We start from the raw sequence: 14,052 nt of genomic DNA, 5'->3' as shown, positions 1-14,052 counted from the left end.
TGCTCCGGGGAGCATTGTGGCAGCCCCAGATGATATAAAAAGTTGGGGTGCACACACATAATGAAACACGGGCACCTGGCTCAGTAAACACCGCTGGCCACTCTTTCCTGTCTCATCCTGGTGTAGGAAAGGGAAACCATTCCGGTGAGAAGTGGGTGTCTCTCCCAAGCAGTGGGCATCCCGGAGAGAGGGGTTCCCTCTGGACACAGGCCAGCCCCAAGCTATACCGGGTAAAGGAGTTCCCCTCTGTTTACGATTATGGGATCTAATTGCTAAAACTGATCAGTCACACGGTTAACAATAAAAATCACAGCCTCTGTTCCCGGCTCTGCGTCCCGGTGACCCTCGGAGGAGGCTCCCGCTGCCCTTGAGCAGGAAGCCAGGATCGCCGTGGTTCTCACGCAGGCTCCGTGACTCCCGAAGTTACGAGGCCGGGAGGGACCGGAGGGGGGACAGGACCCCGATCTGCCTGTCCAGGCCTCGGCAGCAGCCCCCCACGCCAACGTGACCCACGGCACTGTCTCTGGCCCGACAGTTATCTGCTCACGGTCCAGCCCTGCACCTCCCCCCCTCCCCAGGCTGGGCTTTCTGGGCGGGGAGGGGAGGGCAGCAGCGGAGGCTTGGCTGTGGCTTGGCTGCGAGGTTAATTTCTTGTTTAGATAAAAGTTGGGTCCTGAGCCACGCAGGGCCCAGCTTGGCTGGCGGACAAGTTGGCAGCCAGTGGATAAACATGAAGCCAATACCTTGAATAGGGCAGGGTGGCCTGGTCAGATTTCAAACCTCGGTTTGCTCATCTGGCAAAGCCTCAGATGTCTACCCCAACCCACCCGGCTCTGAGGGTCACCGCCCATCACTCCTGTCTGGCCGCTGCCTGGACAACCTCTGGGCCTGGGCCCCACAGTTAGGAGCCTGCAGATTCCTCTAAGGGCCCAGGGAGCTGTGCTGGGAACAGCAAGACCAGACCACCCAGAAATCACCCCAGGGTCTGGAATCCCTCTCCCTCTTTCCTGCTGCCACCCCTCCCCTCTCAACCCCCCCCCCCCCCCGCTGGGCTGGGCCATCCTCTGGGCCCCTCCAAGCTCTCTAGGTTTTATTATCCTAATTATTTCTGTCACAGACAATTAGAGGCACTTCCACCCCGAGGAGTTTCTCTGAAATGAAATTATCATCCCTCTCTCTGGGGCCACCTTGCCGGTCGGCTGGCGATTCCCACATGCGCACGTGATACTTACTATTGTGCTCCGGGTTTTGCTATCGAAAAAGGAATCCTTGTCAGACAGGTCAAATCTGTTGAAATAATAAGACACAGTTCGCTGGAGTTTGAGAACCACGCTGTCCCCATGAGCGTCAGCTGTGGAATTGGCAGAACTGTCCGCAGCCCAGGAGTGACAGACCCCGGGCATTTGGAACTGTTTATCCTCCCCCCTATCCCCCTCTCTCCAAGAGGCTGGGAGACCCTCAGGGGTGGGAAGTGACCCCAGAGGCAAGTGTGCTCAGACATCCCCACGGAAGACCCTACTTCTGTTAGGGGCAGAAATAGAATATTGGGGACCAGCTGCAATTATCTTATATAATAAAGAGGTAACATGCAAGTTGACCATCACACCATCACAAGATGGCTGCCTATGACCAGGCTGGCAGGGGGTTAGTGAGGGATGACCAAATGACTGAACAGCAGGTTGCGTGGGGCAACTAGGCTGGCGGGGGGAGGGGGGGCCTGTGAGGGGCGACCAGGCCGACACAGGGGGCAGTTAGGGGTGATCAAGCCGGCAGGCAGGTGAGCGATTAGGAGCCAGCAGTCCAAGATTGTGAGAGGGATGTCCGACTGGCAGTCAGACATCCCCCGAGAGGGTCCTGGATTGGAGAGGGTGCAGGCTGGGCTGAGGGGACCCCCACCCTGTGCACGAATTTTGTACACTGGACCTCTAGGAAGAAATATTCATTGTGCTCTGTTAACCGTGATGGTTCTGTTCTGATTAGAGAAAGCACATTCTAACCTGGCTGGGAGGTGTACGCCCTGGGACATGGGAGCTACCATCAGAATGCAGTCCGTCCTCCTTTCCAAAGAACTGCCTATTAGCATGGAAAGTTTTACAACCTCGAGGCCGAAATACTCTAGTCCCAGAGGCACCAGCCCTTTGCAACCCCCCAGCCCCTAGTGCCTGTAACTATTACACCTTGCCAACTTCCCCAGGCCTGTGATTCTTACTTTCCCATGTAACCTTTGCCCTTCTACCCTATAGAAGCAGTTGGCTTATGGGGAGGGGAGAGCAGATTTTCGTGGATGACCTCTGCTCTCCCCTCCTGCCGGAATTATTGGAATAAACGCTCATACCATAGGATTCAACCCTGTCTCTGCTTAATTGGCTCAAGTAGTGACAGGCAGCCTGGACCCCAATTATACTTCCTTTAGAGGACGGTCTTGGTGGGCAGTTGTGGTCTCTGCCTCAACACGGCTGGGGGCGGGGACGGCATCATTCCACCAGCATGCTTTCTGCATGTAAGATAATCTCCCTGCAACTCCCAGATGGGTTTGGTCCTGAGGTCTTGGGCCACCTTGAGGTTGCCTAACACTTCTGAGTACACAGGGACATCGGTGGGGTAGGTGACCCACTCCGCAAGGTAGGGCAGGGAGGGCGGCTGCGGGGAGCCTGGCGGTGAGCCCGGGCTGGCAGGGTGCGAGGGAGTTGGCCAGGGCAGAGGGAGGGAGGCCGGGGACTGGGGTCCTGGTCTGCCTCCAAGGCCCTGGAGCTCGGTCTGGGAGCTGGTGGAAGAAGCTGGGCTGAGCCACTTAGTTCTTGTTCCTTGTCCTGGGGAAATGGGCCGAGCGGGGCACGGGACCCCTCTGCGCTGTGACCAACGCATTTGCATTTGCCAGGCAAAAGCCCCAGTTCTGAGCCCAGGCACAGGTCTCCATGCCCGTGAGAGCAGGGGTGTCTGGGAGCCCCCCCTCAGCTCGCCATCCAAGTCCCACTGCATCCCCAGAGCCCACGCTTCTTATTCCCACCACTGCCCGCGCTCCAGCTCTGCCCACGGAGGCCTTGCAGCCACCACCGACCCGGGTGGCCACGCCCCACTGCCCCGAGGGGTCAGGGAGGCGGGAAGGCTCCGGAACAGACACTGCACTGCCAGGCAACCCCGCTGGCGGCCGAGTCCCTGGGGCCTCAGGACTCCAGCTGGGGCCGCTTTCCAGTTCCTGCCTCCCAGCTCCTGAGCGGGCGCATCCTAAGAGGGACAAGAGGGATGGAGCCGGGCAGGAGGCAGGGTGCCTAGACCACTGCTTTGGGGCTGTGATCCGAGGCCCACACCTGCCCTCCCTGTGCCCTCGCCAGGGTCCCTGTCAGAATGGCAAGTTCTTTGCCCCCTTCGTTCCTCAGTGAACAGTGACCTTAGGGAGCATTCTTAGGGCCCCAAGAACTCCAAGCGCCGTGAGAAGAGGCACCAGGGGCTGCCACCCCCACTTCTTTGGGGGAGTTTGCCCCACGACCTGCATTTCTCACGTTATGGATGACGACAGGGAGGTTGCCCCCCAGCGGGGCCCCCGGGGAAGGGCTGGGCCCACTCACAGGTGCTGCTTTTCCCTGGAGAAGGGGTAGGAGAGCCGCTTCATGGTCTGGGGTCTGTGCTCCGCCACCCGGGGCTGGATGGGGTCCGTGATCTTCTGGAGCACCGAGTTGATCTTCTTCAGGAGGCCCCGCGTCTCGTTGATGTGATACAGCTGCGGCGAGACGGGGCGAAGCACCATCATCTGCTGAGCCCAGAACCAGGGGTCTATTTCTACCCCCCTGAGGCGGCCCCTCCGGGGAACGCATGCTAGGACCCGCCAGGGTGCCCCTCTCCATGTCTGGGTTCCAGATAAATCGGGGAAGCCCGCGGTTTCAAGGCAAGACCGGCCGAAAGGGCAATTACAATCCATTCCAGAAACTTCCCCAAACTTTACTTTTGTTTCAAAAGGGGTGAATTTGAGACACCTGGATGACTTACTCCCCGAATCACCGCCCCTCCCAGTCCTCACCTGGGAACCGCACCCCCCTCCCCCCGCCCCCCCCACCCCCCCCCATGCCCAGCTGAGCTTCAGGAGCATCCCGTCCTCCTATGGGGTCTGAGCTGCACCGTTTTTGGAGATTAAAAAGGAAAATCCCAGCCAGCCAGGAAATGCAACTAAAATAGGTCTGATGAACTAGCTGAGACACGGTGAGCGAGAAACCCCTGCACGGGGAGTTCAACTGCATTCATCTCACAGCCCGCGCCACGGCTCCCTGCCCGAGCCACCGCCTGGGTGTGGGCTGCACGGAGCCTCCTGCCAGCCTCTGACTGCGGAGTCTGGGGGGCCCTCTGGCCGGAGACCTGCCTCGGAGCAGACACGTCCCCCACTAACCTTCTTGGTCGGCATCTTCAGTTTCAGAAACTCCGCCTCTCTGCACAGCACATTCCAGGGCGCGTGGATCTTCACAAACCCGACGCCGTGGATTTTGGTCTGGAAGAGGAGAGGCGTTCTCTGTCAGTGCGGGCAGACACGGGCGGAAGCCATTCTCCCCTCTGGGCCCAGTGACAGCCTCCGTCACCCCTCCTGCCCCTCTCGACAGGGCGCTGAGTCCCCTCCTTGCAGGTGGCGCAGGGAGCTCGGGAGGCCAGGAATCAGGGAGCAGAGAGCCAGGAGGGCCTGGACGGAGGGTCCAGGCTCCAAACACCAGGGGGTGAGCCGCAGCCCCCCAGGGCAGCCCGGCCATACCACCCAAGAGGCCCCTTTACAGCACAGAGCCAGGCCCGTGCTCCCTCTGAAAGCTCCAGGGGAGGGCCTTCCTGCCTCCCCCAGCTTTTGGGGCTCCAGGTGTCCCTGGGCTTGTTGACCCCATCCCCCCCCCCCCCCGTCTCTGCCTCTGTCTTCACATGGCCTCCTCCCCTCTGTGTGTCTCTGCTTCAAACCCCCCTCCTTTCTCTTCTAAGGACACCTGTCATGGGACTTGGGGCCCACCCTGAATCCAGAGGATGCCGTTCAAAGACCCTTAAGTACTTACATATCTGCAAAGACCCTGCTTCCAAATAAAGGCACATCTGCAGGTTCCAGAGGACACAGCTGCACGCGTCACAAAGCTACGGCCCGAGGCCCCCCACCACCCCACCCCTCCTCCCCGGGGCTGTGCTCCCAGGGCCGTGGAGCTCGGCCATCGGGGAAGTTGCAGAGAAACATGGGCCAGAAGCTGGGGCAGGGACTGCTTCACGGACACAGCCAGAACCAGGGCGCTCGAGCACAGGACCCACCTGATGGGCAAGGGCTCAGAGGTGTGCCAGCCGGGAGCCTGGAGCCCTGACTCAGCGGCCCAGGGCTGGGGACTCAGATCAGGTGGGCACCGGGCGAGGCCACGGGACTTAGAGGCCTTGGGATCAGGTGGCCTGGGTGGGAGTCCTACCTACCCGCCCCTCTGGGGTCTCCAGCACGTCAGCCAACCTCTCTGAGCCCCCGTATGCTCATCTGCAAATCTGGGCAGCACAGGATTGCTTCACGGTCAGGGGAGGCCCTAGTGCCCAGCCCCCCACCCCTGGCTGGCAGGAGAGGCCAGAGAATGAGGGGCTGTTGCCTCTGCTCCGGACTCCCTCTCCCTGGCCGAGAGGCAGCTGAGGCCATGCCTGCTATGTGGCCTCCTTTGCCAAGAAGCTGAAAGCAGCTTCCCAGACCTGGAGCCCCGGGAGGGCCCCGAGAGGCTGGCCCTGGTGAGCCGTGGGCACGCCCGAGCAGGGAGAAACGACCGCGGATGCCCACGTGCGGCAGGGCCCATCTCCTCCCGCTACAGATCAAGTTTATTTCTGGGCCCTGCTCATCCGCACGCAGGCCCAAAATACATCCTCCCGGTCCGTGGAGATTTCTCTCGAGGTGGTCAAGGAGCTGGTGCGCGGCCGGCCTCCCTGGGAAAACACGCTTCTTTGTTTACGTGAGCAACGGGTCTCTCCCAGGGAAACATCTGGCGGGCTTGGGAAAGGGGTCATGGGACCAGCTCGGCAACAGCACACACGGGACGTTTTAAAACACGGTGCCCGGCCTGCCCGCAGCCCACCGCAGCGGGAAGACACTGTGAGACGCTGGGTCCCCTTTTCCAACAGCCAGAGGCCCCAGAGCAGTGAGACCCGTCCCGACGTGGGCCCCTCGTGCTGGGGATTTTGGAGGCCACAGATTGGCCAGGGCCAGAGCTGTGGAGTGGGGGCTCCATGAGGAGACAGAGTCAGTGCTCCGTCTGGGCCCCCCAACTAAATTAAGACACTGGCAAGAGACACTCGTATATACCCGGGGGTGAGCCCTGGGTCTTGGGTTCTGAAAGGGTTAGATGGATGATAAATCAGAAAGGTTCTGCCAAGGACAGGAAACGACTAAAACCCGACACAGCCAACTTGGAAATGAACCCAAGAGAACTTCCAGAAATAGAGTGTCACAAAGAGAATTAAACACTCAACAGACATGTTTGAAAATACTCAACCAAAGAAAGGAAGACAGACATGCAGGGTAGAGCAGGTTGATGCTGGTAACCTGGCTCTGCAGAGAGAAAAAACAACCCCTGGGCCTGATCTCTAGTTGTAGCATCTGCCCATGTCTATGGTGTAAATACTCCCATGATGGCCTAGGGCAGTGGTTGGCAAACTCAGTAGTCAACAGAGCCAAATATCAACAGTACAACGATTGAAATTTCTTTGGAGAGCCAAATTTTTAAACCTAAACTTCTTCTAACGCCACTTCTTCAAAACAGACTCGCCCAGGCCGTGGTATTTTGTGGAAGAGCCACACTCAAGGGGCCAAAGAGCCGCATGTGGCTCGCGAGCCGCAGTTTGCCGACCACGGGCCTAGTGCAAGCTACCAAAGGGTTAGCAACCGGCTGGCAGGTTCCCAATGAGCCAGAAAGAGCTGACTCGGGCACTCCAGGGCCCGAGACACATGAGGATGTCGGAGCTGCAGCCAGAATGGCACAGATTTTATCACAACCCATCTGGGACCTGGGCGGGGCTGTGCAACCATCTTTGAGGGCTTTTAAAGACTCGGCTTTAAAAAGAATGTCCAGGATACACTTTAAGAGATAGGCCCACAAACCAAGGTAGGCCAAAGGAACTCAGGTGGGAGTGTAAAAGCCTCAGCAGAAGACTCAAAAGACATAAAACCTTTAGTGCCAAAGAAATGAATGTCTAGTGGTGGAATGATGAATGGAGAAATGACTGCTTCAGGACAGGACTAGCAATCTGGGACCCAGGCCCTGTGGGGTCAGCCTCCGTGGTTCACCTCTCAGAGCCTCCGTTCCTTTCTTTCCATCTGTAAAGGGATCAATTCCCGGGCCACCTACTCACGGCGGGGTTAGGGAGCTCACACGGGTGGGTTAGGGTTTGCTTCCAAATGGACAAGTCCCCCCAAAACGTTTGCCGCTCATTTGTTCTTATGTATCGAGATGTTGAGATTAGACCTCAAGTTCCTCCAAGTTGAGGACCCCCCCACCCCTAATGCCACAGGGGCTGAGGAGGAGCCTCGAGGAGGGGCGCCCTCACCCCCGCCAGTGCCGAGGGCCCAGCTGGTCATCACAGTCAGCCAGGCCCCAGAACCACCTGGGACACCTCCCATGCCCTCCAGGCCTCCGCTGGAAACTGCAGGCAACATGTCCCCTTCCTGTGGCCATGACCATGGCAGACCAACCCGCCCCCTGTCCCTACCAGGCATACTCCCAAGCGCCCTCTATCCCTCCCTCCGACAGCAGAGGGGTCAGCAGAGGGGTCGGCATCCGGGATCCCATTAAATGGACGAGAGCAGTTCCCCTCAACTGAAACCCATCAGCATCTTTCAAGCCCGGCCTCAAAGCCTGCCGGACATGATTTAACACTCCTCGCTCCCACCTCGCCCCCGGGGTGGGGGCGAGGAGTGTTAACTCTCTCAGTTCACTCCCTGAGGAAGGAAGTACCATCACCTCCATTTCACAGATTGGAAAACTGAGGTCCAGGAGGGGAAGCTCCTTGCCTGAGACCGATCAGCCAGGAAGTGGCTGAGGTGGTCTGAGGCCGCGTCTTCGCCAGCCCACCATGCATCCTGCGCCCGAAGCTTGGTCTGGAAGCCGCCTCCATTCTCCCTCATTTGTTCCTCAAAAGGAACATCCACCGTAACGAGGATGGGACACAGATGGCGCTGAGGGACACGGGCTCCACGGGAGGAACCCGAGCCAGACAGCCCGGCGCACGGCTGAACCCTGGGCGGCAGCGTGAAGGCGGACAGACTTCCCAGCGCTCTGATGTCCGAGGCCCTCACTGTGCTGCCAGCGCCGAGGTCAGGTTCAGCCTCAGGGCGGTGCGGGCCGCGGCGCCCCCGGCACACACACACACAGCGGGTAACAGTGTGTGGCCTTCTCGGCGATGACCCCGGACGTAAATCATGTCCGGCAGGCTTTGAGGCCGGGCTTGAAAGACGCTGATGGGTTTCAGTTGAGGGGAACCACGTTGGCCACCAACTGCTCTCGTCCATTTAATGGGATCCCGGACGCCGACCCCTCTGCTGTTGGAGGGAGGGATAGAGGGCGCTTTCCTTCAGAAGGAAGGCGGGGCCTCCTGCCTCCACGACGCTTTTCCTTCCTGTCATTTCCTATCACGGGTGCTGGGGGCTCTGTCGGGGCGACCTCTGGGTGCCCACATGGGACCGGGGCCGTGGACTCTGGGGCCCTTCTCTGAGGATGCCTCTGCCGGCACGTGGAGGAGAAGGCCTGCACACTCCTCATGCCTCAGAGTGTGGTCGGGGCAGCGGCCTCCCCACGCCCCGGGAGCTGGTCAGAAACTCAGTCCCGTTCCCACCCCACACCTGCTGCATCAGAGCCGCATTCTGACAGGACCACGGGGGGTTTCTGAGCATATGCTGGGCCCGGACACCATGGCTGGACCCATCCCAGACCATCTGCCCTGCTCTGCCCCCAACCAGGACCGCACCTCCCTCGCCCACTGCTCGTACCCCGGCGTGAGCCACCCACTCCTGGGGCCACTACTCCAGTGCACAGTCTCAGCTGCTGTGCTGGTGAACGGTGTCTCCAAGAAGAGACGCCCGTGTCCTAACCCCCCATATCTGTGGCGGAATGGGATCCTGTTTGGAAAGAGGGTCTTTGCAGATGTAACCCAGTCGAGAGGAAGTCATACTGGATTAGGGTGGGCCCTCAATGCCAGGACCAGTGACCTTATAAGAAGGTCGCCCAGAGGCCGTATGAAGACAGGGGCAGAGACTGAAGTGTTGCAGCCACAGCCAAGGGAGGCCTGGAGCCCCAGAAGCTGGAAGAGGGAGGAAGGAGCGTCCCCAGGAGCCTTGGGAAGGAGTGGGGCCCTGCCCACACCTCGACCACAGACCCCTGGCCTCCTGAACTGGGAGAGAATAAATTTGCATTGTTTTAAGCTCCCCAGTTTGTTATGGCCGCCCCAGGAGAATAACACGGGACTGCCTGGACACGGCCAGGGGAGACTGGGCTCAGGGGGGCTGCCATCGCACCCAGGAGGCCTTGTTTGTCTGTCCCGTTTCTTGTCCCTCCGTCCCCGAGCCTTTTGTGGAGGAAAGGGCCACATGCTAACCTGACCAGCTCAGGGGAGGCCTGCATGGCAGTCTTGCAAACTCAGAGACCTAAAGTCACCACAAAGGATGGTCTGAAATGAAACTTTCACCAAAAGCGGTTATGGTGGGTAGTCACGTCCTAGGCCGATATCTTCACTGACAAGATCAACCTTTACCTTACCTGAGCCTATCTGTCTTTTTGCATCTATAATAACATACCCTGGGCACCAGGACAGATACCACAGATTCCTTCATGGTCATGTTCATTGTTTCTGCCTCCACCTAAGTATGTGCTTATCATTTTACTTTTGATCCAATTCCAAGGGGTCCCCCCCCCACCCCCACCTCCATCCCGCTTTACTTTCTCCCGCCTCTCTGGTCTATCATCAATGGATTCCATGTAACCCACCTACGTCCCTTCCTTTGATTGCAATGTATAAATACAGATGTAACCCGCCATTCTCCGGAGCTTTGTAAACTCACAAAAATTCTTTACAGATTTGAATGTTTTTTTCACGTTAACACTTTAAAGCGGAGCCTCTCAATATTAGCCCCAGGGACATTTAGCAATGTCTGGGGACATTCTGGGTTGCGTGACTTGGGGGTGCTACCGGCCAGAGAGAGCCAGAGATGCTGCTCAATACGAGACTCCAGCAGTGCCGAGGGTGAGAAACCTGCTCAATGCCATGGTCCCTTCTCTTAGGGTGTCACTGAGTATTTGAGGGTCCAATGGATTCCATGGGCTTTTCTCCCCAGAAAAGTGCACAGAAGCACCACATTTTGCTTCAAATTGGGTACGACTGCACATCGGGGGTCTTTCAGAGGCTACTATATTCCCCAAACGACAAAGCCTCTCCGTCCTTGTCATCGGAGCGCACCAGGGGGACTGGTTCGTGAACAAGGGCGTCTCTCCCCCGGAAACAAACAACAGCGGCTGTCTGCTCATCGCCCTGGCAGGGGCGCGCACACACCTCACACGCTGCCTGAGCCCAAGCGGCCTTTGAATAGATCCTGGTCCCGCCTGTCTCGGGAGAGCAGGTGAGGGCACCGGATGAAGGCTCTTCCCAGCCATCTTGGGCCTGATGGTCCCAGGTGAGACTGCACGTGACAGCGGCCCTGGTAAAGCGCGGTTCACCGTGGAGAGACTCCACCGGGAAACGGTCTGCACTCAGCGTCAGCTGCTTGGGAAACTCGCACCGTCTTAGACCACCACAGCATTTTCACGTTAAAATGGCCCGGCGGGTGGCCACAAGGCCTCTTTTGGCCACAGAGCCAAATTATCAATGGCGTTTTTGGGCCCCTTATTGGGAAGACTAGATCTTTTATTGGTGACAGTAACCAACGTCTTTATGTTTGCGTGTCACAAAGTTACTGGAAAAGATACGGCTCTTTTCTCTCCTCCTTCGCGGGCACTGCTGTTCCCACTTCCCCAGGAACAGTAATGTCTGATGAAATATTATTAGCGTTCAGTACGAATTTGTCACGTGCCAGACTCGGAGTTAAGCACTGTGCACTTTACTCACGACAGCCCAGTGATATAAACACTAGGTGTATCCCCATGTGGCACACGGGGAAACTGAGGCCCACACCGCTGAACAAAGGACAGGGAGAGGGTCTGGGAGCGGGCTAGGGTCAGTGTGAATCACCAGACCTCGTGGGCCCTTTCAAGCGGGAGATTTCATAGCTGGGGCCAAATCCCGCGTCGTCAAAGCACTCTGAGGCCCCTCACAGGCCCTTGCAACTCCAACATCCCTGCAGCGGGAGTCACCCACACCTGCAGGCAGCCCCACCTCCGGAGGTGAACATGACCCAGAGGGATGCTCCATGCCAATCACACGAACCCACGCCCGGTCAGGGTAGAAAGAGGTCAGTGGAAACAGACGTCACACCACGGGCTCCCCAACTGAAGCCCCAAAGCATTCTCATCACTGGACCGAAAGCATTCGCTATTGATTATGGTTCTCATCGATGGAATAGCAAATCGATACCAACTTCTATCTCGAACACCCACAGGTGGCTGTCAGCTTCCTCAGTTAACCTGCTCATGCACGACTGGTTCTGTTCGCCGTGTGCGGTGCGGACTTCTGCCGGCTCTCCATTAACCCTCGCAGTGACGGCGCTTCGGGCCAGGGGCCGGTCCCCCGTGTTCACAGAGGGCAGGCCCCGTGCACAGAGCGGTTAAGGGGTCGACGGGGGAGCACCGGCAAACCCAGGGCTGCTCAGGGCCCTCTCCCCACACTGCGGTGCCTCTCGCCACCGGGGCAGCCCTGCTTGCCGGGTGAGCTCACTGTTGGCTCTCCACCGAATCGTTCCCTTAGCACGGTTCTCTCGCAGGCTTTGCCGGGGAGCGGGGCTCCAGAGAAGTGTCAGAGTTGCGGGGTTTCAGAGCACCCGGCCCTCAGGGCTCAGTCAGGCTGACCTCCCAATTTGGAGAAGCGGAGCCTCTGAGAAGGGCCAAGGCCAACGACCGGGAAGGCTCCCAGGAGAGCGCCATCCTCCGTCCCTGGACTGGGGCACATCTTCCAGGGAAGGACCTGACCAGAGCAGGAAAGGTTTCCACCCCAAAGGCCATCGCTAGAAGGTCAGTCCTACCTCCTGGCCTGGAGGGGGGTGGTTTGGGACCCCCCGAAGCCATTGGAAGCAATTTCTACCCGATCTTAACAAGAGTGGCGTTCTCATCCACCTTCCCTAAGAACGGGTTTAAAGCTAAGAGGACAGACACGTCCCCACCGCCTTCAGAAGAAAGAACTGCACAGCCCCCCCCCCCCTGCACCGACGCCCCCCCCACGTCCACCCTGTCCCCCCAACACGCCAATAAGAAGAGGAATAGGTACCTCCTCGTCGCGCTCCAGCTCCAGACCCGCCTCCAGGAGGTTCCCCTCGTACTCCTCCCTGCGGAACCGCTTGTCATCCTCGTAGAAGTCCATCGGGGCCTCCTGCTCGCCCTTGCGCCCCGGGCTGCTCTTCCCGGGCAGGGGCTGCTCCTGCCGGCCGCTGCGGGCGCCCAGCGCGGCGTCGTTCTGCAGGACCCTCCTGGCCAGCGTCTTGCTGCCCGAGCCCCGCTTGTGATGGTACACCAAGACGTAGTCCACCTTGCGTTTGCCATCGCGGAAGTACAGGCCATACCTGCACTTGGCGTCAGGGTTCACGGACAGCGAGTTCAGCAGCTGCAGAGGAAGAGGAGGGAAACCCACTCACGGCTGGGCTGTCGGGGGTGGGCCCTCAGAGGGAGCGCGTTTCAAACTGAACCACATCATCCACATCATCCACTCGCTCCCTCCGTCATCAGTCACTCAACATTCACCGAAAGCGGGCAGGGGCTACGTCAACCATGACCGCGGCCGCCTTCATGCCGCTGACATGAAGGAGACATTCTCTGCTAAGGAAGGACACGTGAAGACGCCAAGCAGGCCACCGGCCCTCGGAAGGCCTCCCGGTTCCAGGAGCCCGAGCGGGCTGGCCCAGAGAGACCAGATGGTTTGCCAAAGGTGACCAGGGTCGACCTCAAAATGTGCTCCTCACACAGGCTCACAGGCAGGGCAGAGGCCAGGGCTTGTGAGGGCTCCTGAGGTCACTGCCCAGCCTTGAACCCCGTGTGCACACCCAGGGGGCTCCATCCCTCCATAGTAGCGGGGACTCGAGGACCCGCTCTTTTTCAGCATGGAGTGAGGAAGGGGCCATGAGGGCCAGTGGCCAAGCACCAGGCCCTGCGGCCAGCCAGACCTGGCTGTAAGTCTGGGCGTGGGCCCTCTCCATCTTCCCGCTCTGGGCCTCAGTGTCCGTCTCTGTAAAACGGGAGGGTAGCGTAAGCTGTCCACCGGCGGCCAGGAGGGTTATCTGAGTTACAGAACGCCTGTGCTGGGCCCACGCTCCATCTAATTCCCAGGACAGGCGCTGGGGGGCGTCCTGTCACCCCGCCTTCGATCCTGGTGCCAATGGCAGAGGCTCATTCTCCTCAATATCTCAGGAATGTCAGAGAAGTGCAGAGTCATAGTGAGCTGGCGGTAAACGCGGTATCTCTTCTCCCGGCGGAGTGGACAGAAAAGCCAGACCCGAGGGCTGACCGGGAAGCCACCGGCCGGCGCTCAGGGAATGAACTGCTGCCGGGCAGGGCAAGAACTTGGGACGAGGTCAGACCACAGTGGACAGCCTGCCTGCTGCCAGCATCCTGGGCACTCCAGACGCTCAGCATTTGTACACGGGGCTTATCCCTAGGTTCCAAATGGGGAACTGCCCTCTTCAGAGCTGAGCCAGGCTTGGCTGTCCATCCTCGTGTCCTGCCCACACCACCATCCCCAGCTTCCTGTGCCCCCGCCCTCCACCCCCGGGGGCCTACACTGGAGTCAGGACATCCTCATCCCCTTTCACCTGCTGTGCTCCCTACCTGCACACCCTCCCCTCCTCCGTGCTTCGTAATTCTACCCAGCTTCCAGGGCATGGGACGAACCCCTGTCCTCCATGCTCTGGGGGTGCCTGACCACTCCAACCTGTGCAGGTCTCGTGTGCCG

The 14,052-nt window shown here is 59.2% G+C and overlaps 1 protein-coding gene across 4 annotated transcripts in view; it reads right to left on the bottom strand.

The window, feature by feature from the left end:
* The window catches only part of ANO1 (anoctamin 1), a 147,552-nt gene that overhangs the window by 51,160 nt on the left and 82,340 nt on the right, over positions 1–14,052 (bottom strand). For 3 of the 4 annotated variants that reach the window (XM_079788877.1, XM_079788879.1, XM_079788880.1), the window contains exons 3-6: positions 12,379–12,711; positions 4,379–4,477; positions 3,567–3,748; positions 1,233–1,287 (exon numbers count right to left, since the gene is read on the bottom strand). In XM_079788877.1, the coding sequence (XP_079645003.1) occupies positions 1,233–1,287; positions 3,567–3,748; positions 4,379–4,477; positions 12,379–12,711 (669 nt within the window). The remainder of the gene's footprint in view (positions 1–1,232; positions 1,288–3,566; positions 3,749–4,378; positions 4,478–12,378; positions 12,712–14,052) is intronic. The other variant, XM_079788878.1, reaches the window with a different exon arrangement.

The sequence above is a fragment of the Cnephaeus nilssonii genome (assembly GCF_951640355.1).
Source record: "Cnephaeus nilssonii genome assembly, chromosome: 13".
Taxonomy (NCBI): domain Eukaryota; kingdom Metazoa; phylum Chordata; class Mammalia; order Chiroptera; family Vespertilionidae; genus Cnephaeus; species Cnephaeus nilssonii.
This window is presented reverse-complemented; position numbering and strand designations above follow the sequence as displayed.